The 27,195-nt window shown below is 47.5% G+C and overlaps 1 protein-coding gene across 24 annotated transcripts in view; it reads left to right on the top strand.

Moving 5' to 3' along the window:
- The window catches only part of TBL1X (transducin beta like 1 X-linked), a 232,083-nt gene that overhangs the window by 183,617 nt on the left and 21,271 nt on the right, over window positions 1–27,195 (top strand). For all 24 annotated transcript variants that reach the window (XM_057719013.1, XM_057719012.1, XM_057718991.1 and 21 more), the window contains 2 exons: window positions 22,985–23,130; window positions 26,914–27,175. In XM_057719013.1, the coding sequence (XP_057574996.1) occupies window positions 22,985–23,130; window positions 26,914–27,175 (408 nt within the window). The remainder of the gene's footprint in view (window positions 1–22,984; window positions 23,131–26,913; window positions 27,176–27,195) is intronic.

Below are 27,195 nucleotides of genomic sequence, written 5' to 3'. Positions count from 1 at the left end.
TTCTCCACCCTTCCCCACTCTCATTTATACCATCTTTTTCTTTTCTTCTTCTTCTTTTTTTTTATGTAAGATAATTTTCATGCCATAAAATTCACCCTTTTTAGAGCACAGATCTGCAGGTTGCCGTCGTGTAACCCCAGCACAAGGAAGATGTGGGACAGTTCCGTCACCCCAGGAAGCCCCCCGTGACCCTTCGTGGTACACTCCTCCCCACTGCCCACACCCTGGCTCCCACTGCTCTGCTGCTGTGCCCATAGTTTTGCTTCTGCAAGAATGTCTTAGAAATGGAGTCTTGCAGGACTTCCCTGGTGGCACAGTGGTTAAGAATCTGCCTGCCAATGCAGGGGACATGGGTTTGAGCCCTGGTCCGGGAAGGTCCCACGTGCTTCGGAGCAACGAAGCCCGTGAACCACAACTACTGAGCCTGCGCTCTAGAGCCCGTGCTCCGCAACAAGAGAAGCCCCTGCAGTGAGAAGCCCGAACACCGTAAGGAATATTAGCCCCCGCTCGCCACAACTAGAGAAAGCCTGTGCATGACAATGAAGACCCAACACAGCCAAAAAGAAAAAAACTAAACAAACAAAAAAAGAAATGGAGTCTTGCAGTGGGTAGCCTTGAGAGTCTGGCCTCTTTGACTCGGTGCGTCTGAGATTCGTTCACATTGGTGCATACATCAACAGCTCCTGCTTTATTGCTACATCACAGTCCATTTTAGGGATGCAGGGCAGTTCGTCCTTTGTCCTGTGTAACAACATGAGCGTCTGCTAAGACTACTAGAAACCTTTGCACACAGGCCTTTGTTGTACGTGGGTTTTCATTTCTCTTGGGTCGGTGTCTGGGAGTGGGATTGCTGGGCCGTGTGACAGGTGTGGGTTGAGTTTATCAGAAGTCACCACATGCTCTTCGGTCTCATTCGGCAGCAAGGCACTTCACAACCATCGGTGGTTTTATAGATTTGCTTCAAGTTGCAGAGCTAATTGGTGCCTACGGCGCAGGGCGTATTGGAAAGTAGGTAAAAGGACAGTGGTCCCCGCAGATATATCTGCAGGATACTGATGAAGTTTTACGCTTCCTCTCAGGGTTTAAAATTAGCCTTCATGAACCTGTACCGGGCTCACAGTTTCCACAGATCTGCTGAGTGAGAGAGCGTCCACCCATGCACATCTACACCTCCTTAAGCAGTGCACCTTTCTGCAGGAAACTAGGAAACTCTGCAGCCTGGCCAGCCCTCCAGTGGATAAGACCGACCCTCTGGGCAGGACGTATGTCCGTCTGGGCCGGCTTCCAGGTAGACAGCGGGATTCCTGCCAGCAGGGCTCCACGTAGGGCGGACGCTAAAACTTTCCATGGATTGATTTGACGACACACCCAAGGTATTAACGTCATCGAAACTTGGGGAAGTGTTTCCCTACCGTGAGTTTTGTGAGTGACACCTGCACACCGTGAAGAACAGACAGAGGCCTAATCAAAACCACTTGACGATTGTGGTGGTAACTGTAACAGTGAACAAGAAACACCAGTGAGAATCTGTTTCCCTGATGTTTTGTCAGGTGCAGCTGTTTTACCAGGCTGCATGTCATTTTTAACATTTTAGACAATAAAGGGAGCTTATCATTATGGTAGACGGTGGAAATTCATTTATCATATATCACAAATCACCAGGATGGTGAACTTCTCCCTTCATTGTCGGGATTTAAAGACCTTCAGGTGGGATTGAAAACTCCTCGTATGCTGGAATTTACTTTCTGATTTGTCGTGATTCATGATCTAGAGGCCAATCTATGACAAATACGTCTTGCCTATATTAGCACTGCCGTGTATGCCTTATTCCAAGAGGAGCATGGGTGGTTTTCAAAAGCACGAGTCTACGCACTAGGCAGGTGCCATTTTCCTAAAGAGCCGAAATCTGTAGTCACATGACTGGCCAGGTAGAATCAGGCATGTTTCCTTTGATTTACATAATACACACATAGCTCTGTGTTATACATCACCCTTGCGAATAAGGGGGAGCGTGAAATATTATGTACCCAGACTCTTCAAGGTTTTAAACGGAACCTCCGTGACAGTTCTCGTTTATTTTGTAGAGCTTCTGTTAGGAGAAAAATGACAAGGTTTCCTGAGCAGGTGGCGCACGCATATGCCCCAAGGTGTTCCCCTCTCACGTCAGTGTGCTCAGGACCCAAGAGTTAGACGGAGTCGGATTTAGGTGGCGTTTTCTTTCCACGGCCAAGTGCACAGCTCAGGGGTGGCTGTCCTCTCCGCACACAGAGAGAGTCCCTTCCGGAAAGATCAGCAGGCAGTCTGAAGATCATACCTGTCATCACAGCCATGTTCCGGGACCAGGTGGGGAAGAAGCCTGTTGTGATGTTGAAGGTGCAAGCCGGCGGGGGTGAAGTGGTCGCTACGACGGTGGTGGCGGGGCTGAAGGGGGGGCCACAGTCCCCACCAGACTCTTTCCACAGAAACCTCCGACTGCAGGGGTGAAGAGGTCCCCTCTGAAAAAAGCCCCTGTGAAGGAGTACGTCTCCATCCAGACATTCAGGATTGAAGAAGGCTTACTGGGAGTTTCAGTCCATCAGTAGAGCAGACGCTTCTCTTTGAGGCCATTTATACTCTGAGCGGGGAGCTGTCAGTCATGTCAGAAATCACCGTTACCCTTCTGCCAGCCTCTGGTTTAATTACATTAGAATCTCTGCTCAACTAAAGATGTGGCAGCTTGTATTAGTGTTCTATCTGTCTCCAGCTCCTCATCTCAGATTTGTGAGCTGCTGTGGTAGGAGGGGTGATGCGTTGGAGAACGCAGTGGAAAAGATGACCTTCAGCCTTGAGGGGGCAGTAAAATGGTCTTTTAAAAAAGTCACAGTGGAAGCAACCCAATGTCCATGGACGAATGAGAGGGAGACAGTGGGATGTTACTCAGCCTCATGAAGTAAGGGAACTCAGACCACGGGGATGAACCCTGAGGACCCTGTGCTCAGTGAAGTAAGACAGCCACACAAGGTAAGTACTGTGTGATTCCACTTATATGAGGTCCCTGGAGGAGTCAGATTCATCGAGACAGAAAGTAGAAAGGTGGGTGCCAGGGGGTGAAGGAGGGGGAGTGGGGAGGACGTGTTGGATGGGGTAGAGTATCCGTTGGGGAAGATGAACAAGTTCTGGAGATGGGTGGTGAGGATGGTTGCACAGCATCGTCAGGGTGCTTAATGCCACTGAACTGGACACTTTTGGTTACAGTGGTGTGTTTATGTCGTGTGTATTTTACCGCAATGTTTAAATCACAGTATTATAAGTTTTGTGTATAGATTATTTCAGAGTTTGGAAAATTAGTCTTAAAAGGAAGCCAAGAAACTACTTAAATTCCACAGTAACATTATTACACTTAAGGGCTTTTTAATAGAACTATACAGCATCTCTGGTGAGTCTTGGGCACACATAGTGTCATCTGTAAGCTAGATTGGTATCCTGCAAAAAAATCTGGTTATTTCTTAAAAATAATACCAAAAACAACTTTTTTGGCAATAGCAATATAGTGGAGAGTTCCCAAATGTCTGTGATTGGCTAGACAAATTATGGTATGTCCATACCCCAGAGTCCCACTCAGCAGTAAATAGGAACGAATTATTAATACCTGACACAGCCTGGGTGAGTCAGAAAAACAAGTCATCGTCAAAGACCGCAGACTGTACAGTTCTGTTTATAGACTGTACAGACTATGGCCAAGACTGCAGAGATGGCTGCCAGGGGTGGGGTGGGGTGGTCCACCGGCACAGGACTGGTGTGGGCTAGTGCTTTTGTGCTGATGAAAGAGTTCTGCATGTTGACTTCAGAGGTGATCACACAGGACACATAGGATAAAATTATACATGCTACTTGTGTAGGTGGTGCACGCATGCATACACACACACACACACACACACACACAGGTCAGAAATGGGGAAAGCTGAAGATTTGCAGTCAGGTGACCAGTCAGCTGGATGTAACTTCTTGGCTTTGATATTGTCCTATGGTGAGATAAGATGTCACCATTGAGGGAGGCTGGGTGAGAGGTACACAGGACTCCACTATTTTCACAACTTCCTATGAGTCCATGATAATCTTGACATTATTAAACAAAAAAATTAAACAGAAATCATAATTTTGCATTTCCATGGTCTCCAGAGCTTTGTGTGTGTATGTAAGGGAGAGAGAGTGGTAGGTGGTCAGTAATACAACTGAGGCTGAGACATTTTAATTAGAATTTGCAGGTCATCAGCCATGGTGCAGGCCTAGGTTTTGATGGGGTGTCTTTTGTATATTGGATTTGAGTAACAGCCTTATTAACTAAGTAGATAGCCACACCAACCTTCTGGAGCTTCTGGAAACGGGGAAAATAATGAAAAGTCATCTGAAGGTGAACAGCAGTTGTCATGTACATATAGCACAAATTTTTGCTTCCTTGGGAACTCAGCAAACTTGGGCATGCCAGGTAGGCCGTGCCCACCTGGCTGGCTCTTCCTGGGTAGTTGTCATGAGAAGCAGTTCTGCGTTTGATTAGGACCATAGGTACTGGACAGGCTGTATTTTTACGGGGAGGATAAAAGTCTATCCAGTGTTCTTCCCCACCCCCTTTCCGGTGTTTTACCAGGTTTTTAAATATCCCCTTATGGTCTTTAGCTTGAAGAATTCTGTTAGGTGGGCAGAGTTGAGGGTCTTAATCTTTGGGGATACTCTGAATGGCCACAACAGAATGCATTATCAGAAGGCTCTCAGGCTTTCTGGAGGGCCAGTGTTTCTCAACCTCAGCACTGTTGACATTCGGGACGGGGCGTTCTTTGTGCTGGGGCTGTCCTGTCTGGCAGGTTGTTAAACCACATCCCTGGTCTCCACCCACTGGATGACAGTTACACTCCCCTGCCCTCGTTGTGACAACCAAAAATGTCTCTGGACTTTGCCAAATGTCCCCTGCAGGGCAGAATCACTCCCATTTGAGAACCACTGATACGCATCCTTAAGTTGTGGGATGTTTTTGCTTCCAATTAGTTTTTATTGGAAAGTGGAGTTGTAACAGGATTCTCATTTCTTCATTCTTTATCATCTTCTTGGGCTGCATTTTGATTCCTTCCGCTGCAGAACTCAAGTAGACTTTAACAGTGAGCATAATGCAGTCCCTGTTTTTATTAAATTTTTCCAGGATATTTTTCCCCTCGAGGAAGGGGGAAGTCTGCCAGAACCATTCTCCAGCAGATAATAAAATAATTGGGAGTAGCAGCCCTCAATCTGGGTTTTGTTTTTATTTTGGGGTGGGGGATGGACTCCCAGTGAGGAAGTTAGATAACCAGGAAAAGGGTGTTACTCTGAATATTTGTGAATAATTGTGTCTCCAAAAATGATTAAGCGGCACTGCCCTCTGTGATCCCAGCAGCTGACAAATCACTGGGTAGGCTCCACTGCGTTTCCTGGGACCATGGAACGCCTTCTTATGCAAGACACGTTTCCCTGGATTCAGGAAGTCATTTTAATGGTTCAGCTATCTTAATTTAAATACGAGTTCAGGGCTTATTGTTCAGCTGAGTCTCTAAAAATATTTTTGACTGCAGTGGCTCTTTTACATTGCTAATGTTGTCCCTGTTTAAAAAGAGAATATGAAACAGTGGAAGCAAGCATTTCTCTGAGGTAATGGTAGCCTTTGCTTTAGAAATCATAAAGGAACATATTAGTTTCATCAAATAATAAATAAGGAAGACCTGAATAGTCTGTCCATATGAGTAGAGGATGAAAGAACCTTTAAAATCATGAGGGACTTCCCTGGCGGTCCAGTGGTTAGGACTCAGCACTTTCACTGCCAGAGCCTGTGTTCAGTCCCTGGTGGGGGAACTAAGATCCCAGAAGCCACACAGCCAAGTAAATAAATAAGTAAATAAATAAAATCATGTGAAACAGTAATGTCTCATGTCCTCGTGTTTGCCAGTAGATAGAAGCAGTGCCTTTTTGGTGGTGTGCTGGCTGTCCCTTAGACCACCTTCAGGCTCTATTTTGTGCTAGGATTCAGAGAGTTTAGTAGCTGTTACATTCCCAGTTAATTACAGCAAAAAGATACAGACTGTAAGGTACTGCATGGTGACTATACTTCACAGTAGTATATTGTATATTTGGAAGTCACTAAGAGAGTAAATTGTAAAAGTAGTCTCACTGAAGCAAATAAAGATTATCTATGTAAGGTGATGGATGTTAACTAACCTTATTGTGTAATCCTTCCACAATGTATCAGATCATCACAGACTTAAACACATTGTTATATGTCAATTACATGGGTGAGGGTTTAGGAAAGCTGGGGAAAAGATACAGATTAGTCAAAGTCAGTGCTGTGTCTCCATTTCTGTTATATTCCTCTCAATTGCAGTATAATTGGGTTTATATTTTGTTTGTTCAGATGTCGTGTTTATGTAACATCTGATAATGCCCTTTGTTTTGAAATGGATAGCTTCAATTTTTCTGCATTAAAATTTAATCAATACATACCCCCTGCCCCCCCCCCAAAGATACAGATTAAAATCAGCCAAGGGAAAGGGTGTGTGGGGTCCACTCCAGGAGAACGAGGCACATGCTTGCAGGTGTCCCCTCCTGGTGGAGTGACCTGATGGCACTTAATTCTCCCAGCAGCACGTGCGATGACACAGGGGCAGTGTTAGCAGCCACCCAAGCTTTGGCATCCAGGCTTTTATCAGAGGTCAGTCAGTGGGTGTGCTGCACCTGCTGAGGGGGACAGCAGGAGAACCTGGACAGAACCTGGCTGTCCACCCTGCCCCAGTCCAGTCCAGCTGTAAATCTGAGTTGTGGTTGCATATCTGTCATTTATGCATTTGTGTATGTGTTTATCTCACTTTTGAAAAATCACTTTTAAAAATGTAGGGGTGGATAAGAATGTGATACCCATGCCTCTCATGTAGAAAAGAATAAAAGAGCCCCCAGGAGAGCTTTGTGTCATCAGTAATGCACACTCCTCTGCCAGCGAAGCCTGCCCACGCTCCCTTTGCAGAGCACATTCTGCAGGGGGACCGAGCCTCTGCTTATGCCACCGTGCGTGGGTGTTGGAAAGAACCTGTGCTATGAGAATCGTCTCGTCATAAGCCCTCTTGTAGTGGTGCTAGTTGTCAGAGAACTCCTCTTCATTCAGAGGGAGTGTTTTCCTAAACCGCTCTTTGGGTTTGATGATGACCACTTAAGAGTAGCAAAATGGAACCACTTTTGCTCTTTGTACGTCCCAGATGTTCACAGTCATCCCAGTTCCCCTGCAGTTTTGGTTGTGCAATCTTTTCTAAGTTTACTGCTCTCATTTGTATGTGTGTAAAAGCTCGGATTCAGGACTTGGCCGTTCTTGTGCTCATTAATTTGTCAGAGGGGGAAAAAGCAATTAGAATGAAAATCACTTGAAAATCAGTTGAGTGTTCATAAGTTACAGTTGTTGAAATATGTGTCTTGCTCAGTGTAGCCAAACAGTTTCCCTTGGTATTGCCAGCAGAGGAAGGTTAGATGCTGTTGAAGATGCCCTTAAGGCTTATTATACCGTTGCTTTCTACTTTAAAATTTGGTGATGATATGAAAAAGCCGAAGATGGTTCCCGTTTCCTTTTTTAGCTAAGATGAAATAGCCACTTACCAAGGTGCCTGTTTCCAAAGTTCATACAGCATTACATTTAAGATCTGCCTACTCTGAAATTCTAATGTGACCTTAAAAGTGTCCGGCTTTGATATGTTTTATTTCCGGACAATTTCAATTCCCTTTCTTCCTTCCAGACTTAAGAGCCAGTCATCTGGACTGTCAGACACAACACTGTCCTTTTTCTCCCAGGTTTCTGTAGGTTGCTCTACTGATGTCTCCTCCATCCACTTCTTAAATGCCATTGTCCCCAAGGTGACATCCTTTTCTTTCCCTCCCATGTTCGTGTCTGTGGCCAGTGTGCTGCTCCTTCTGCAAGTCTAGGTGTCAGTCCCTAACTCCACTCACTCCCAGTCTGGGGCTCCACCCCTAACCTCCTCTGACCCCCCTAGTCTGGGTGTCCATCCCTAATCTCTTCACTCACCCCCAGTCTGGGGGTCCATCCCTAACCTCCTCTGAACCCCCCCAGTCTGGGTGTCCATCCCTGACGTCTCCACTCACCCCCAGTCTGGGGGTCCAGACTGCTCCAGCCACTCTGTTGCCTTCCATACTGCTGTTTTGGAGGTATATCTCTCAAGCATTCTTTAACATAATCCCACACTTAATACCATTGCCATTTCCTGACCGCTCTCCCTCCCCTGCAAAGAAAAGCTTCGTCTGCCCCATAATCTTATGCCAGTTTAATGTGAAGACATCAGAATCGTGTTCAAATATTTCTTGTCCATAGTATCTCTCCTGCTGTCTCCATCAGCCAGGCACTCCCCGAATCTTGTCAGTGCTACATCTGTTCCCATTGTCACTGCGTTGCCATAGTGACAGTAGCTCCCATTTGTTGAGCTGGGCATGATTCTAAGTACTTGACCAATAAAACTATTACCCCGTAAGAAGTAGATACAGCTGCCTCCATTGTTGACAGAGGAGAAACCCGAGGCATTGAGAAGGTAGTGGCTTCCCCAAGTCACGCTGCCAGCAAGTCATAGAGCTAGGATTCAGGACAGGCCATCTAGCTCCAGGATCTTCCACGTAAGTGATCTTTCTTGACTCTTAATGTGGTGAAATTGTTGGTTTATTTTTCAACATTAAAGCCTGCATTCCTGAAATAAACCTCACTTGGCCTTAACATTTTGTCCTCTTCATATATCACTGAATTTGGTTTGTTAATTCTGAGTCTGGTATATTCGAGTCTATTTTACCAAGAGAAACTAGGCTGTGATGTTCCTTTCTGAATGTTCCTTTCTGAATGTCCTTATCAGGTTTGGCTCTTAGGGTAATACTGGCCTCATAAAACAAGTTGGGGGGAGGGGGGCTGTCAGAAACTGCTTTCCGAAGGACCTGTTGGTCTCATCTCCTAGTTTAGCCCTCTCCCCTAGATTAGTTGGAGGAATCTTTCTGTAAAAGAGAGTATTTTAGTACCTGTCATAACCAGTCATTTCTGTCTTTGTAGTGCAAAAGCAGCCATCAACAATACATAGACAAATGAGAATAGCTGTGTTTCAATAAAACTTTATTTACAAACACAGACAAGGGACCAGATGGGGCCCAGAGGATAAAGTCTGAGATTACTAATAGAATGCAGGAGTTTCTTCCCGTCCAGGGAACCTGGACCCAGTGTGTGTATAGTGAGTATTCATTACTTCCTTGTCCTTTGAATGCTTCTGTCGCCCTCCCGTGCCTATACGTGTATTTCCCATCCTCAGTTCTCTTGTACCATCTGCATCATTTTTGCCATATTTGCATACACCTAAAAGTATTTTGTTAATATTTATTAACATTTTTCCTTAAATTGAAGCAGTTACTTTTTCCTGAATTTTCAAATATATGTATTAATTGTATTGGCATGATGCACATTAAAGTCAATAATCGTTAGATTTTAAAATATTTGCCCCTATGCTATGTAAACTCGTTTTAGGTACCGTCAGAGGTATGGCTGCCGTCGGGGAATCCTTGATGTGCACGAATAAAGCAGTTGTCATGATTTTCAGTTCTATTAAGGTCTCTCTCTGGCTTGTCTGTTGAGTGGTGGCCCTGCCCTAGGTGCTAGGGTTGGAAGGACAGATGGGGGGGGAGTCTTTTGTCCCCACCTAGGGAGCCTCACAGATATTAAAGAGGCGTCTGACGCAGATGCTGATAAATGTGAGGTTGGAGATGTTTGCAGAGTTGCACAGGGAAGGGTGCGGAGAGGGAGGCATTTGAGCTAGAACTCTTCAGGCAAAGGAGGAAGGAGAGCATTTCAAGCAAAATCAAGAGCCTGAGTTAAAATGCCACAAGGCTCAGCAAAGCCCGATGTGTTTAAGGAGGAGGAGCCGTCTTGGTGAGAGGGACAAAGAATGCAGGATGGGAGGGGAAAGAAGGAAGTGCTGGGACATTGGGTCAGCAGCAGATGAAGGCCAGGCTGTCAAATGGAAAGCCGTTGATTTGTTTTAAATAATTTATTTATTTATTTATTTATTGGCTGTGTTGGGTATTTGTTGCTGCACGCTGGCTTTCTCTAGTTGCGGCGAGTGGGGGCTACTCTTTGTTGTGGTGTGTGGGCTCCTCATTGCCAAAGCTTCTCTTGTTGCGGCAGAGCATGGGCTCTAGGCGCGTGGGCTCCATAGTTGTGGCTCACAGGCTCTAAAACGCAGGCTCAGTAGTTGTGGCGCACGGGCTTAGTTGCTCTGCGGCATGTGGGATCTTCCTGGAGCAGGGATCAAACCCGTGTCCCCTGCATTGGCAGGTGGATTCTTAACCACTGCGCCACCTAGGAAGCCCTGTTGGTTAGTTTTTGAAAGTAAATCCGGAGCCCATGTGAGTCAGGGATAACTCCCCGTGAAAACTGAGAATCAACGAAAATCGTGGCTACTGAGACCAATTAGCAACCGGGGGAAATGCTTATATTGTGTTAGGTGAGAAAGAACAGGGGTGCAAAAGTCTAGGACCACAAGAATTACATGTAAAAATTAATTCGCATAGGGACAGGGGACTGAGGAAGTTCCCCTGTGTGAGAACAGCAGTTGTGTTGAGCATATAATGATGTGACTTATTCCCTCTGTCCTCCAAATTGCTTTCTCTTTTTCTGCCCAAGTCGTGTGTTAATTTTTTGTTGTAGTTTTTAATGGTGCTGTCCATTGCAAATCTCCGGTTTGGCGGTAGTGCTCAACTTCCCCAATTAACAAAGACTGAACCCAAAATTCATGAGGGTTCAAAGCCGTGGGGGTGACGGTGGCAGGAGGAGCCAGCTCCGAGCGTGGCTTCTCTGTGTGGCGGCAGGAAGCCGGAGCGGAGGTCCGGGGGAGCGTGTGGAGGAGAACGGCCCCCTCCCCGGCGCCCCCCCCCCCCCCATGTGGAGCTGCTTCCCCCCAACCCCCAGGCGGTTGTTGGCCCAGGAGGAAGTAGCACCCTTGGTTTGTTTATAACCTGACTAACGCTCCCTCCTCCTGGAGGCCTCCCAGGTTTAGGGGATAGTAAAGTCTTGGCAGAGGCGCGGTCTGCAGTCGTCAGCGGCCCAAGCTGCACTCAGCCGCCACCCCTGGGGTCCAGGCCAGATGTTAGAAGTGAGACCCTATTTTCACGAGGTCCTCCTGGTGTTTCTTTTGGGCGCCATCCAAGCCGTTCCATTTTACACTAAATTCTACGTTACAGCAGGTCAGTGAGAACAGGTCTGCGGCTCATAAAGCCGCCTCCCTGCACTTTTTTCCAGGAAGATACGAGAGAATTAGGACAGGATGGGAGGGCTGGGTCTCAGGGTTGGTTTTTTTTTTTTTTTATTAAACACATTGAAATGTAAAGTTGATACGAACATGTACAGTGAGGTACAGTGATGTAGACTGAAAAATTGAAAAGAACTCTCAGCACAGGTTTGTGCGTTTTACCATGGGTAAAACTAGAATTTACGGTTATGAGTTGCTTCTCAGGCAGAAAATGTAATCCTCTGGTGAGACGAATCAATCACTTCCAAAAAGAAGAAGTGAACTGATAATAAATTAGCCACAAAGATGAGAGTGTGGTTTCTTATTCTCCCGCCTTTTCTGTTTACAGCTTCTTAGTGTGTGTGTGTTCCTGTTTGATTTATTTGATCCAGCTACCACTTCACCACCATCCGCCTCTCTTGCATCTTTATTTTTATCGGTACCCTCCCCACCCCCACCAGCTGAGTCATCCGGTCCCTGAGGAAGGCAGGCCACTTTGCAGGCAGCTGCAGTTCTGTTGGAGAAAACTTTATGATCCAGGAAGTACTGACAGAGAAGAAGCTGTGCTGACTGCACTGTGTCCAGGGATGTTACAGAAATAAGGAAGTGCTACATAAACCTTAGCAGTCCACAGTTTTGTTTTCAGAATGACCCCATTGTCAGATCCCTTCTCTGTAGCCAGTTGGACTGGATGAGCGTGTTGACCAGCTGCTGCTTGGCGGTCATTAATCGTAGGGCTGGACTGACGGCCAGAGCTGTTAACCTCCCTCTCTCAAGGTGGCTTTTGCAGACACGTGAAAATCGTATTACAGACCTCCCAACCACAGACTCTAACACGTGTGTTTTCACTTCCCGTCCAGTAAGGGACATCCCCACCGAGCTACTCCCCCTCCATTATATTTATAAAGCCATAGTCTTAGTTCCTCTCTCCATTTCTCTGCATTCTGGTCCCTGCATGTGATAAGGTTTCTTGTAGTCCCTTCCATCGGCAATTGTAACTGATGGATTCCTCTTTCAGTGGCCTTAATCTCTCCGTGTCCTCACTCACTCAACCTCCATAAATTAAAATCCCATGGGTTTGATGGGGACGATGAGGTCATTTTTTCCTTTGCACAGAATTTGAGAATTGAAAGAGACCTTGAAGATCACCTAATTCCACCTGTTTGTTGGTCAGAAAAGGAAGCCGGGGAAGCAAGTGAGGGCAGGCCCTGGCCTCAGAGCAGCTGGTGAAGTGTGTTCTCTCCGTGAACAAAAAGAAACAGTACCAAACTGCATCTGACTCTGTTTGCTCTTTCTTGTTCCTAATATAGCTCTCTTTATACACTTCATCTTTGTTTGCATTTTCAACCCGGAAAGCATTCCGCCTAGTTTTCACAGTGTAGACCTTGTTTGCAACTTATTTTGTTGAAAATTGAAATATAAATGGTATTACTGATTAAATGATTTCTTCCTCATTTTAAAAAGGTTGCCATTTTGAATCATTCAGAGATTTCTAAACAAATTTCAATAGTGTGTGGTGTGTGGGTTAAGAGAATGGACTCAGAGATCAGATGGCCACTTGCTAGCTGTGTGCCCTCGGGGAAATCACTTAACTGCTCTGTGACTTAATTTCCCTGTCTGTCATAGGGATGTATTAAGACTGACTCATAGGTTGTTGCCAGCTCTCTAAGCTAATTCATGAAGAGGGCTGATAGACATTATAAGCATTTATATCATAACCTTCAGTATTAATTATTATTATTTCTCAAATAGTGTGATTGTTTTTTAATTCTGGTATAGACCGTATGGCCAAGAGCCCTCTTTGGTGTTTTGAAACTGTCACTTGAATGGCTGTCATCTTTGTCTAAAAGCTGTTTTCCTTGCACCTAAGTCCTTCATTCTTGTACTACTTTTTTTTTTTTTAATTAATTTTATTGGCTGCATTGGGACTTCATTGCAGTGCACGGGCTTCTCATTGCGGTGGCTTCTCTTATTGCAGAGCACAGGCTCTAGGTGCTTGGGCTTCAGTAGTTGTGGCACGAGGGCTCATTAGTTGTGGCTCGTAGGCTTAGTTGCTCCACAGCATGTGGGATCTTCCCGGACAAGGGATCAAACCAGTGTCCCCTTCATTGGCAGGCGAATTCTTAACCAGGGAAATCCCTCTTGTACTTCTTAAAGTCTTTCATTCTGAAAATAACGAGGACTCAGTCTTACTCAGTTTCTCACCACCCTTCATTTACATCAGCCTCACTTGTCTCTTAGCCGTTCTGCAGATCCATCCTCAGGCCCAGCTGCTGTACTGAGGAGGGTGCTCTGTGTTATCAAGTGAATCCAGATGGGCTTCCTGCCTTCAGGGAGCATCAGCCTTCTCAGGAGATGAACGGGAGTAAAGAGGATGCTGTGTGCTGCACCTCGACAAGAAAGAAGGGCAGGGAGGGGTGCTGCGGGAGCACAGGAGGAGGAGAGGAGAGAGGGGTTGTTTCCTAGTGAGAGGCAAAGAGGGCTTCTCTGCAGGAAGGATGCCTAGCCACAGGTGTGATGACTGAGAAGGGTGAGCAGTGGGTGAGAGGGAATTGAGCAGCAGGGCTGCTCAGCCTAACACCACTGACACCAAGACTGGATCATTTTTTTTTTGTTTTAATTTTCTTTTTTTTAATTAATTATTTATTTTGGCTGCGTCAGGTCTTAGTTGAGGCACGCAGGATCTTTCATGGCCACATGCGGGCTCTTTGTTGTGGCACACAGGCTCCAGGGTGCACGGGCTCTGTAGTTTGGGGCATGCGGGCTCTCTGCCTGAGGCGTGGGAGCTCAGTAGTTGTGGCTCACAGGCTTCATTGCCCCGCGGCATGTGGGATCTTAGTTCCCCGACCAGGGATTGAACCCGAGCCCCTGCATTGCAGGACGGATTCTTTACCACTGGCCCACCGGGGAAGTCCTTCGATCATTCTTTGGCTTGGAGAGCTATCCTGTGCTTTGTAGGTGTTTAGCAGCCTCCCTGGTCTCTACCTACTAGATGCCGATAGCACACACATACACACCCCCTGCTGACAAGCAAAAATATTCCCAGATAATTGCCGAACATCTTCCTTTGGCAGACAGAATCGCCCACACTTCAGAACCACGAACCACTGTTCTAGACCAAAAGACCAGAATATAAGCAGAGTCATCCTACAGGAAAGCAGGTGTATGCTTCCAGCAAAGGCACCCTGGGGAGACAGAGAAGGCCAGCCTTAAAACAGGGAAGAAAGGCTTCAAGGACCACGCCCAGGCCTGGTTCCTTGTGGCAAATCAGCCAGGTTACTGTGACAGTTTTGTGTCCCATCGAATAGCACCTGTAAAGCTTGAATGTGCTGCCTGACACAGAGGAAACACTCAGTGACTGTCAGCTGCTAGACTGCTGCTGTTGTCACCACTGTTAATCAGACAGAGCACCAAGAGTCTTGGTGCCTTGGGGCCGCTGGAACAAAACACCGCAGACTGAATGGCTTATAAACACAAATACTTGCTTCTCACAGTTCTGGAGCCCGAGCAGTCCTGGGTGCCTGCAGACGTGTGGCGGGGGGTGGGGTGACTGAAAGGCCAAGGAAGTGTTGTGGGAAGCAAGTTATATTCACTCCTACAAATGTAATATAATTGTGAGCGTTTCCGCTTATGTTGATATAATGACACTAATCCCATTCACGAGGACTCTGCCCTCATGACCTAATCACCTCCCAAAGGCCTCACCTCCTAACACCATCACCTTAGGGAGTGGGTTTCAACATACGAATTTTGGGGAGACAGACATTCAGTCCATAGCAGAAAGAAATGAAAGAGTGGATATGAGAGGCCATGACATTTGCTTTTGTGTGCGCACTGTGTGTGTGTAAACACATGTATATACAGACACGTGGGTGTGTGTGTATATAAAATAATCAAGTTGGAACACTTTCCCTATAAAGGAGCAGATACTAAATGGCTTTGTGGGCCATACTATCTCTGTTGCAGCTACTCAGCTCTGCCATTGTAGTGTGAGAGAAGCCACAGACGAGGCGTGGCAGGCAGCGTGGGCCTCAGCTTGCCTCTCCCTAACCTAGACAATTGTCATGTCGTGCACATGGGCTTTGGATAGCCGTCAGTATTCCAAGTATTAAGTCCATTAAGTACTTAATAAAGATGTTGCATTTAGTGCCTCAGATTGGTGCCCTTGGTATTTGTTTCAGCTGAAGATGCAGAACCAACCGCACAGCTGCCTGAGTATCACATGTCTGCTTTTCTCTGCTGAATAAGCAGTGTTACTGAGGGCCAGTGAGTGATCGTTTAGCAGGTTTTGCTGATGAATCAGGCCGACGTTAACTGGGCAGGACGGTTCACCACACAATTCGAATGGTTTGTAGAGCCGCTTGTGAAAGAGGTATGGTTTAGTGGTTTTGGAAGAAACAAAGCCTGTACTTAGTTTGTTTTAAATCTGTTTTTATTGCCTGGTTGGATGAGGCACATTCGTGCACCTGCTGTAGCACCTTTCCCCCCAAATGGGAAGGATTTTACTCTTGAAGATCTTTTTTTAATTTATTGTTTTTATTGAAGTATAGTTGATTTACAATATTTGTGTTAGTTTCAGGTGTACAGCAAAGTGATTCAGTTATAGATATAAATGCATATATTTGTGTTTTTTAAAATTCTGTTCCATTGTGGTTTCTTACAAGATATTGACATAGTTCCCTGTGCTGTACAGTAAATCCTTGTTGGGTATCTATTTTATGTATAGTAGTGTGTATCTGCTAATCCCATGCTCCTAATTTCTCTCTCCCCACCTTCCTCTTTGGTAACCGTAAGTTTGTTTTTTGTGTCTCAGTCTGTTTCTGTTTTATAAATAAGTTCATTTGTACTGTGTTTTTTTTTAGATTCCACATGTAAGTGACATCATATGGTATTTGTCTTTCTCTGTCTAATTTACTTCACTTAGTATGATGACCTCAAGGTCCATCCATGTTGTTGCAAATGAGATTATTTCATTTTTTGTGGCTGAGTAGTATTTCATTGTGTATATACCACCTCTTCTTTATCCATTTATCTATTGATGGACATTTAGGTTGCTTCTGTGTCTTGCCTGTTGTGAATAGTGCTGCAGTGAACACTGAGGTACGTGTATCTTTTCAGATTAGTTACTCTTGAAGGTCTTACTGTGCTTTATAAAAACGTAGTTCTTGTTTGAAACCTTTCCCCGCTTATCATGATTACACTTTTTTTTCCTCCTCGGCAGTATTTTCACTTCATCTGTTTATCCCCCCATTACTGTGTGTTATCTGAATTCTGTGACTTGCTTTTCAATGGCAGCAGTCTGCCCTTGGTGTTTATAAATGAAGCAGAAGTGCGAGTAGAGTAGACCTGTGGATCATGTCCTTTTGGGGGTGTGGTTCCTCTGTGTCTTTGGTTGTCTGCCATGGTTGGGTCAGCTGGGCGATATCTGCAGGTGTTTTTGGTTGTCGTGACTGGGAGGAGGCTTGCTGCTAACATCTAGTGTGTGGAGGGACTTCCCTGGTGGTCCAGTGGTCAGGACTTGGCACGTTCACTGCCGTGGCCCCAGGTTCAATCCCTAGTTGGGGAACTAAGATCCTGCAAGCAGCATGGCGCAGCCAAAAAAAAAATCTAGTATTACGTAGAGACCAGGGGTGCTCTAAACATCCTACAGTGCACAGGATAGCACTCCTCATAACAAAGAATGATTTGGTCCAAATGTCAGTCATGCCACAGTTGAGAAACCTTCCTGAGGAGCGATTCATCAGGGATGCGTCTTGCTAAGCAGGAGGCAAGTCTGCGGGCTTCAGCGACTACTCCAGGCTGGCCGAGCGCTGGACATCAAGGACACTCACACTGAGCCACCACATGGAGCGTTCATCAGGGTGCCACCAAGCTCTTTATTCTGCCCCTTTTTATCAACTTCCACACCTGCCATTGGGCCAGTTCTGAGCATTTCCAGCTCTGTTGCTGACATCTTGTTCTTTGCCTGGTTGGGTGGAAGAAGAAGTACACTGAAAGCTGGGGGAAAAGCTGAAGAGGCACGAGGCACAGAGTCACAGCACTGGCAAACTGCAGACGAATATGCTCATTAGCCCTGGAGTCCTGCTGGGAGGGGTGGGGCAGCGGTGGTGGAGGCTGGGCCACCCCTAAGAGAGGGGCATCTTTCCCGCAGATGCCAGTCTTCCGAGGTGGCGCCTTATACACGGCACCTTGGCACGTGGCAGGAACCGTGGCCTGAGAGGAAGTGCTCAAGCAGGCCTCCCTGAACAGAGGCTGAGGGCCTCCCCTTGTTCCACAATAAGTGAACTCTAGTACCCAGAAGTACCCTAGCAGCCGTCTCGTCCAGTGTCCTCATTGCATGGACAAGGCAGCATGGAAAAGGGATGTTTCCACTAGTTCATGGTCTTCTGTCTAGGTTAGAAAACATCTGTGGAAACAAGCTAAGTGTCCATGAATAGATGAATGGATAAAGAAGATGTGGTATATATGTACAATGGAATACTGCTCAGCCATAAAAAAGAATGACGTAATGCCATTTGCAGCAACATGGATGGACCTAGAGATGATCGTACTAAGCGAAGTAACTCAGACAGAGAAAGACAAATATCATACGATAGCAGTTACACGTGGAATCTAAAATATGACACAAATATGTACAAAACAGAAACAGACTCACAGACATAGAGAACAGACTTGCAGTTGCCAGGGTGGGGAGCGGGAAAGGCCTGCAGTAGGAGTTTGGAATTAGCAGATGTAAACCATTATATGTAGGATGGATAAACAACAAGGTCCTTCTGTAGAGCACAGGGAACTATATTCAGTATCCTGTGACAGATCATAATGGAAAAGAATATGAAAAGGAATATATGTATAGCTGAGTCTCTTTGCTGTACAAAACAAATTAACACATTGTACATCAACTGTACTTCAATAAAATTTTTTTTGAATCCTGTGATAAACCATAATGGAAAAGAATATGAAAAAGAATATGTATATGTAGAACTGAATCACTTTGCTGTACAGCAGAAATGAACACAACATTGTAAATCAACTATACTTCAATAAAATAACTATTTTATTTTACTTTATACTTTAATTTACTTTATTTTTAAAAAGCTTCTGTGCTTCTGCCGTTCTCTCCTCTGATTCTCCCTTCCACTCCTTGAGGTACTTCTTACCCGCCCCCACCCCACCCCCACACACCATAGGAAGGGACATGGAGGCACAGCCCAATGAGGTGACCTGGCCCAGACACTCAGCCCCTGTGTGGCTGAGCGAGGACAGAACCCAGGGCTCCTGACACTTTGCCTGACCCCCACACTTGCCTTAGTGAAATCTGGTTGGCCAGAAATCAAGAAAAAACTCTTAAAAAACAAATGGACTTGGGGACTTGCCCAGTGGCACAGTGGTTAAGACTGTTCTCCCAGTGCAGGGGGCCCAGGTTCAATCCCTGGTCAGGGAACTAGATCCCACATGCGTGACACAACTAAGAGTTCACATGCCACAACTAAGACCCGGCACTACCAAATAAATAAATAAAAACAAAGAAAGAAACAAATGGACTGAAAACAACCATTGATTTGGTGGCCACACATAGATCTGTCCAAAGAAATGCAACTAATGTAAATTTAAACTGCTAGTGTAAATTCCAGCAATGGCGTGGACCATTACAGCAAGGGTTGGAAAATACCTAGTTTCCAGTCATCATTTTACCTTCACGTCCGATAGAGGACCCAAGTGTTCATCAGATGTTCAAGGTCATGGTTCCCTTATAGGGCTTTGTCCTGCTTGGTCATCATCTTGCTTCAGTGGGGGGACATTCCTTCTAGCAGGTGGCTTTCAGCCCTCCTCTTTCCAGAAGCCATAGACTCCCCCCACCCCACCCCCAGCCCCGTTCATCTTCACTACTCCATACTCCATCCCTTTCTTTCAAAAACCCTTCACCGAATATGGTCATCAACGTGTTCTAGAAATGGAATCTACTTTAAAGAGCAGTATCATGTGGAGAGATAAGAAAAGTTATGCAACCAAACTGTATAACCAGCCCACATATAGAGAGAAATCAGGGGGAATTCCCTGGCAGTCCAGTGGTTAGGACTCTGCACTTCCACTGCGAGGGGCACGGGTTCAATCCCTGGCTGGGGAACTGAGATCCTGCATGCCTCATAGCATGGCCAGAAAGGAAAAGAAAAGGGGGGGAAAAAAAAAGATAGAAATCAAAGACGTATTCAAGTCTCGGGTTAGAAGTGGGTTTGCACCCAGTTCTTTGCAAGTTGCCTGTGCTGCATGTGTAGCAGCTACTGATCAGAGCTGCCAGTGGTCCAGCTGGGAATGGACTTGGCATCCACCTGGAGAATTTAAGAATTTCGGTTCCTGTGCTTGTGGGTCTTAGAATAAGTAAGGTAGAAAGGTGAATCTTGGAATCACATAGTCTCAAGTTGAAATTCTAGTTGAGTCTCTCATCACATGTATGAACCTTGGATGGGTTATCTTATTTCTCCAACATTTGCCTTCTCGTGTGTAAAACAAAAAGACCCCAACTCTGTGAAGATTGAGATCATGGACACAAAGTGCCCAGGTTTAGTTAAAGGTGATAAGGTAGTCAGAATCTGCTGTTTCATGTGCCTTAAGTAGCATTTCTATGGCCTGGTGTTGCTTGAGGGAATAAATGAGTGGGTGAGTAGATGAATGAAATATACTGCTGCAGACTGAATTTTATATCCGCCCCACCACCCCAATACATATGTTGAAACATAATCCACAGTGTGATATTTGGAGGCAGAGCCTTTAGGAGTTGATTAGGTCCTGAGGGTGGGGCCCTCATGAATGGGATTGGTGCCCTTATAAGAGGCCCCCACGGATCTCTCTTGCCCCTTCCACCTTGTGAGGTTACAGGGAAAGGACAGTCATCTGTGGACCAGGAAGTGGGCTCTTACCAGACACTGAATTTTTTTTTATTAAGTAATTTATTTATTGGCTGGTTGTGTTGTCTTTGCTGCATGGCCGTTCTCTAGTTGTGGTGAGCAGTATTGCAATACACGGGCTTCTCATTGCAGTGGCTTCTCTTATTGCGGAGCATGGGCTCTAGGTGCTCGGGCTTCAGTAGCTGCAGACACTGAATTTGACAGTACCTTGATCTTGGACTTCCAGCCTCCGGAACTGTAAGAAATAAATGTCTGTTGCTGACACCACCCAGTGTGGTGTTTTGTTACAGCGGCTGGAATGGACTAAGACATACACCAAAAGCTTGGCATCTCTCCTATAGCTGCTCTATCAGTCACTGAGATGTATTTGTCAGGAGCCCTGGTCACAGTCAAAGCTGTGGTCTAGCAGAACACTCTGTAGAAGTTTCTAGGTAGAGTTTTGTGCTGGGCTGAGATTGATGTCCTACTGCCTGAGTTTGGAGCTAGTGACCGGGATCTGTCAGTTACTTGGGAGATCGTGGGGCCTGATCCTTAAAGGGAGAGAAGAGAACGAGGGTTACGGGGAGGCTTAAATGAATGAGGAAGAAGTCTTTGGAGCAATGCCTGACCGAGAGTGCATACCATGTAACAGGCTCGCAGGTGTTGTTTTATTATTACTGCAGTGGGCATAGTCCTGCACTGGACCTTGTGAAGATACCAGGAGGATAAGAAATGGCTCTCATTCCAGTGTCCTGTCGCGTCAGCGGGTGGAGACACAAATGGAAGAGATGGTGGGAACCAAGTGGGCGGGGTTGTCACCCAGGAAGAATTCTTATGAGAAAGAAGTCATCGTGGCCCGGAGTATATTGGGACGAGCCCATGAGATGGGGAGTCCCGCCGAGAATCCACTCGGTCCTGCTCCATCTGCTGACCTGGGGTTTCTAGTCTACCCCTTGCCAGACTGAGTGAAGCTTGGAAATTAAGACTCTACACAGGGGACTTCCTAGGTGGCACAGTGGTTAAGAATCCGCCTGCCAAGGCATGGGACACGGGTTCCATCCCTGCTCCTGGAAGATCCCACATGCCGCAGAGCAACTAAGCCCATGCGCCACAACTACTGAGCCCACGCTCTAGAGCCCGTGAGCCACAACTGTTGAGCCTGTGTGCCACAACTGCTGAAGCTGGAGCACGCCTAGAGCCCATGCTCCACAAGAGAAGCCACCGCAATGAGGAGCCCATGCACTACAAATGGAGAGTAGCCCCTGCTCTCCACAACTAGAGAAAGCCCATGTGCAGCATCGAAGACCCAAAACAGCCAATAAATAAATAAATTAATTAATTAATTAAAAAGACTATGCAGGGTGGCAGAGATGCGGGGGGTGGGGAATTCATTGGTTAACACAGGTGGGTCGTTCTGTTCTGGCAGGAGTAGGTAGGGGAAAGGAGGGCAGAGACAGAGAAAACAAGTTAGAAAGAAAAGGTAAGGCCGATTGCAAAGGGCCTTTGCTTACGTCCTTCCAAGAGCAGGAGCAGAGGGACCCTGAGGGGGTGGCGGGGAGAGCCTCCGAGGGTTCTCCTGCACAATCTAATTAGGTGGTTACAGTTTGTAAAGAAATACACGCAAATTAATAGCAGCTGTGATGTTACTCTTGAAATAAATATCAATCCAGTGCGTATTTTATATATCCTTAATAATGAGGCCATGAGCAGGAGGTGGGGTGAGGAGGGGAGTGGAGAAGGGGACGGAGACTGCAGACAGCTCTCCTCGCGTAGAGGAACGTTCCCATCTGCTGAGCGTTTCATTTATTGCAAAGATTGGCAGTGTTTTGAGAAGGGAAGGCAGAAGCGCCTAGGATGTGGACTCTGATGGAAGCCCACTGGGCTGATGAATGTGAGTGTGGGAGGCTGTGTGCAGGCTCCAGAGGCAGGGAGACCCCCATGAGCCCCCCAGCACATAGGATGAGCCGGGGTGATGGGAAGGCACGCACAGGTGATGGGAGCCGGCTGCCCAGAATCCCTACAGGTGAGGGGCTGATGGGGCAGAAGGGAAAGTATGCCTCACACAGACTCCACTCACACAGCCCCAGCGCCTCCTGCCCTGCCCTGGGGCCTGCTTTATTGAAACAGGCATTGCTTGCTCCCCGCAGTCACCATCCTGACTTTTCTCCCCATGTCTTCATCCGAACAGCTCCCTCCACACCTTATCTGAGAACACCTCTCACTTCCCCAGTGTGGTCAGCAGCTTCCTACAGAGGCACTTGATGAGGTGCTGGGGGAAGAACGGGGGAACCCAGCGTCTCTTAGCCAAGGGGATCGCCCAGTTTTTCAGGAAAATGACCCAAGGCCACACTGATGAGTGCAGACCACCCTCTTTTTCTTCGGACAGCTGGTGATGAGATTCATTTGCCCTGAGCACGGGGAGACAGACATAAGCGTGAGCTTCTGGTAGGAGCCCTGCAAACCCAGCTGGAGAGCCTGGAGTCTGATTTCTGTAACAGAAACCTTTAAGCCGGGCGGACTCCAGCCTGTTTTGCTTTTAATAACGCTGAAAGGGCTCTACCTTTACTGCTGCTTTTCCGTGCTGTGCAAGCATAGGCCTACCTTGGTCTGCGTCTCTCCGTCTCTCTGCCAGATCCTGCCAACCACACCCCGCATCAGAGGCCAGGCATCCTACCGCCACGTCCCTTCTGCAGTTACAGCGCGTCCGACATCAGCGGTGCCGCCTTTAGGTCTCAGTGGCTATGTCTTCCGCCCTGAGCCCAGGCCTCACGGAACCCTGGCCACCCTGTCTCGCTGCAGGTTTTTCCCACTCGGCGTTCACATTCGGTATCGAGAGTCACATCAGCCAGTCCAACATCAATGGGACGCTAGTGCCGCCGGCTGCCCTCATCTCCATCCTGCAGAAGGGCCTGCAGTATGTGGAGGCCGAGATCAGCATCAACGAGGTACGTGCACCCCCTGGGCAGGCGGGGAGCGGAGGGCGGGCGGAGGCCGCGCAGACCACGGGGAGTGTGCGCGCGCTGGGAAGATACGTGACGCATCGGCGTCGACAAGGTATGTGCGCACACCCCCAACCCCCAACCCCTGGGAGGGCCAGCGTCGCGCAGACCCAGGCAGTGTGCGTGCGCTGGGAAGACGTGTCACCTTAACACACGGTTCCCCACTGCTTCTCACAGTGCGTTAGGGTTCCTTCTCCCCTTGTGGTAAGACTTTATCCAGTAGGGGATGCCGGTCTTGCGATACCCAAGGAGCAAGCCTCCGAGGGCCCTTTGGGTGGTTGTGTTTTCCATATCCATGCACAGATTACCAGCTGTTGACTGATGTCACAATACGTCGCCAAATCTGAGCAATACGCAGCAGATTTGCATCTGCTTGATACAGTCGTGCCTGGGTATCCGTCGGGGATTGGTTCCAAGACCTGCCGCAGGCACCAAAAGCCGCAGTCAGTGCTCAGGTCCCGTAGTTGGCCTTCCTGTGTTCGCGGATTCCCCATCCGCGGATTTCACCAACCGCGGATGGTAAACGTAGTAGTAAATGTACTGAAAAATAATCCGCTTACAGTGGCCTCTCCCAGTTCAGACCTGTGGTGTTCAAGGGTCAGCCGTAGGTCAGGACAGGCGTGTGCACACAAAATGCCCTTCCTCCTGGACTTTGAAGAGGGATCCTGGGAAAGATTTGCCTAGAATTTGTATTTTGTGTGGACCCAACACAGGGCACCCAACCAGAGAATCAGGGAGGAGAGATGGGGATTGTTGTGTGCAAGAGGGTTTGGAGGGAAGGGTTTGTTCCTACGCTGATTGAAGACCTGGTGGCGGGGGGTGAGCTGGGACAATATGAATTTAAGCCGCTCCATTTTGTGTGTGTTCCCTCCCTCTTTATAGACTGGGGCACAGCCAGTACTTGGGCCAATTTTTGAATGGGTTATTCTGGTTGAAAACAGCTCCCCTCGCCCGTGTTCTGCTTTGCTCTTGGGATTGTCCTGTGAAGATGCCCCTGGCCTCCTGTGATGTCCGCCGCCTTCCTGGCATCTTGGTCTGAGCCCCTCTTATTTTCACTGCACTTCCCAACCTTTATGCTTCGTCCTGCCCTCGTTTCTCCCATCTCAGTCTGGCACGCCACTCGGCCTCAACTTCCCGTCTTCTCCCACAGCCTGTCCTGCACAGCTGACACCATCCACTGCCCACTCGCCCCTCTTTACCACCAAACGTCCCCTTGCAAGGTCACACCACCCTCGGGCCCATCTCCCTGAACCCTTCTATGTCCTCCATCCCCACTCCCTCTGAGCTGCTCTCACCCTTACAAGCCTGTCTTATTCATAACATTTAACTCCACTTTCTCTTCAGCTTTTAAAAGCGCAGAAGTAATACATCCTGTGTTAGGTCACATGTGTTCCTCTGCCGTTTTCCAAAACCCCTTGTCTCTGAAAACACCCGAGTGTCTGCTTACCCTGTGCTCTTTCTTGCCTGACAGCAGGCAATGTCCTGTTTCCTTGTCTTACGACGGGTGCCTGGACTCTTCCATCGGCAGTTTGAGGCCCCATGGAGTCTCTTTTTCCACAGAAGAAACAAGTGTGGGGAGAGGGACACGGGACCCCAGAGGCCCCACCAACTCTCACGTTGTGTGATGCTGAGATTGGATTTCCCTGCCCCCATGCCCAATTTCCATGTCTTCCATGTGTTTAGAAGGCCCCCTTACCTTCTCTTGGCAATTCAAAATCCAGTGTGTCTAGAGGAGAATGAAAGGTCATCTCATTTGTCACTTAGGTTTCGGGTCGTTAAAAGTGAGACAGTGAAATGTATCACAGTGTTCATTGCAGCACTATTTACAATAGCCAGGACATGGAAGCAACCTAAATGTCTGTCAAGAGGTGAATGGATAAAGAAGATGGGGCACATATGTACAGTGGAATATTACTCAGCCATAAAAAGGAATGAAACTGAGTTATTTGTGGTGAGGTGGATGGACCTAGAGTCTGTCATACAGAGTGAAGTAAGCCAGAAAGAAAAAAACAAATACAGTATGCTAACTCATATATTGGAACCTAAAAAAATGTTACTGATGAACCCAGTGACAGGGCAAGAATAGAGATGCAGATATAGAGAATGGACTTGAGGACACAGGGTCGGTGGCAAAGGGGAAGCTGGGACGAAGTGAGAGAGTAACACTGACGTGTACACTACCAAAGGTAAAATAGATAGCTAGTGGGAAGCTGCTGCATAACACAGGGAGATCAACTCGATGGGTGATGACTTAGAGGGCTAGGATAGGGAGGATAGGAAGGAGTTGCAGGAGGGAGGGGATATGGGGATATATGTATAAATACAGCCGATTCACTCTGTTGTACAGCAAAAACTGGCACAACAGTGTAAAGCAATTATATTCCAATAAACAGCTTAAAAAAAAAAAGGGGAGACAGTGTGCTTCTAGAGTTTAAAGTAAGAGGTGCTTTATTACCCTGGACAGTTATTACCTTTTGCAAAATCACACATTTGGGGCATTAATATTTGAAGAAGGAGGGTGACATAGAAGTCGGCTGACCACTTGGTCAACACGGGCCACTCCATGGCCAGAACCCAGGATGTAAGGGGGCTGATGAAGTGACTGGCTACTTTTTTCCATGTTGTATATTGTTTTATGTTGTTTCCTTATTTTCAAATATTGTGTAGTAACCTGTAGTCAGTTGGCGTGATGTTTCATTCAGATACTGTTTAGCTGAAACTTATGTCCTTCAATTCTTCCTAATTTATGAAGAAATGGGCTAAAACATGTTTGCACATCCAGCAGACACCCCAAGAGGCAGTGAGTTTCATGTGACTCTAATATTTGGACTCTAATGTTTCTAAGGAAAGAACTCTCTCCTGTGTTTCTAGGTGTGTATGGAAATTTTTTTATTATTAATGGAAAGTATAGACTCAAGGGAAGCTCAGAAAATAAAAACCAGAACTAAACAGTGCTGTTGTTAGCGTATCACGGCTGTGTTAGTCTGCGCCCTGATCCCAGGAAGTCATTTCAAATGGTAGCAGATGTATGTTTTATTAAATCAGATGGACAGATGTATTAGGAATCAAATCCTGAGTGGTACAGGAATCTCTAATTGGGGCCTGAGGTCTCCGAAGGTACCTCTGTCACATCAGAGGGGAGTGGTTCCACACTTGTCAGAGCACCTGGGCAGGGTTTGTCATCCTCGGCACTCTTGACACATGGGGGCCAGATGGTTCTGTGCTGTGGGGCGTCCTGTGCACTGTAGGGTGTGGAGCAGCGTCCCTGGTCTCTGCCCACCAGGTGCAAGGAGCACCTTCCCAGTTATGACAACCAGCAATGCCTCCAGACTTTACCAAATGTCCCCTGAGGGGGTGAAATCGCCTCCCCCCCCCCAGGACCACTGCATCAGGGGTAAGCCTCTGGTCATGATAGGAGGTAGAAGGGTTCAGGTCTCCCTAGTGTCTGGACCAGGCTGGTATTTGCTGAGTGTCGGGTGTCCAGTGGCAGCCACAGTCACACCCGGTCCTCCACGGATGCTCACCCTCGCCCGCCCCCACCCGCTCTGCCCACCGTGGGGTCCCTTCACCTGGCTCGGGTCGCCCGGTTCGGGCCAGCCTCCTCCGCAGCCACGTGGCTCTCAGGCGCCCGCGTTTCCCTCCCCCGCGCGCATGTCTTGCTGGGTGCGGCGCCCGTGCTGCGAGGCGCCGTGCCAGAGCCGATGCCTGTGCCCTGGCCTCTGTCCGCAGGACGGCACGGTGTTTGACGGCCGCCCCATAGAGTCCCTGTCCTTGATCGACGCGGTGATGCCCGACGTGGTGCAGACGCGGCAGCAGGCCTTCCGGGAGAAGCTGGCGCAGCAGCAGGCCAGCGCGGCGGCCGCGGCGGCAGCAGCGGCGGCCACGGCAGCCACAGCGGCCCCGGCGGCCCCAGCGGCTGTTTCCCAGCAGAATCCACCAAAGAACGGCGAGGCCACGGTGAACGGGGAAGAGAACGGAGCACATGCCATCAGTGAGTGCCCGGCTCCGGAG

Source organism: Hippopotamus amphibius, chromosome X (genome assembly GCF_030028045.1).
Source record: "Hippopotamus amphibius kiboko isolate mHipAmp2 chromosome X, mHipAmp2.hap2, whole genome shotgun sequence".
Lineage (NCBI taxonomy): Eukaryota > Metazoa > Chordata > Mammalia > Artiodactyla > Hippopotamidae > Hippopotamus > Hippopotamus amphibius.
Note: the sequence above shows the minus strand (reverse complement) of the source record. Positions and strands in the feature narration are given on the sequence as shown.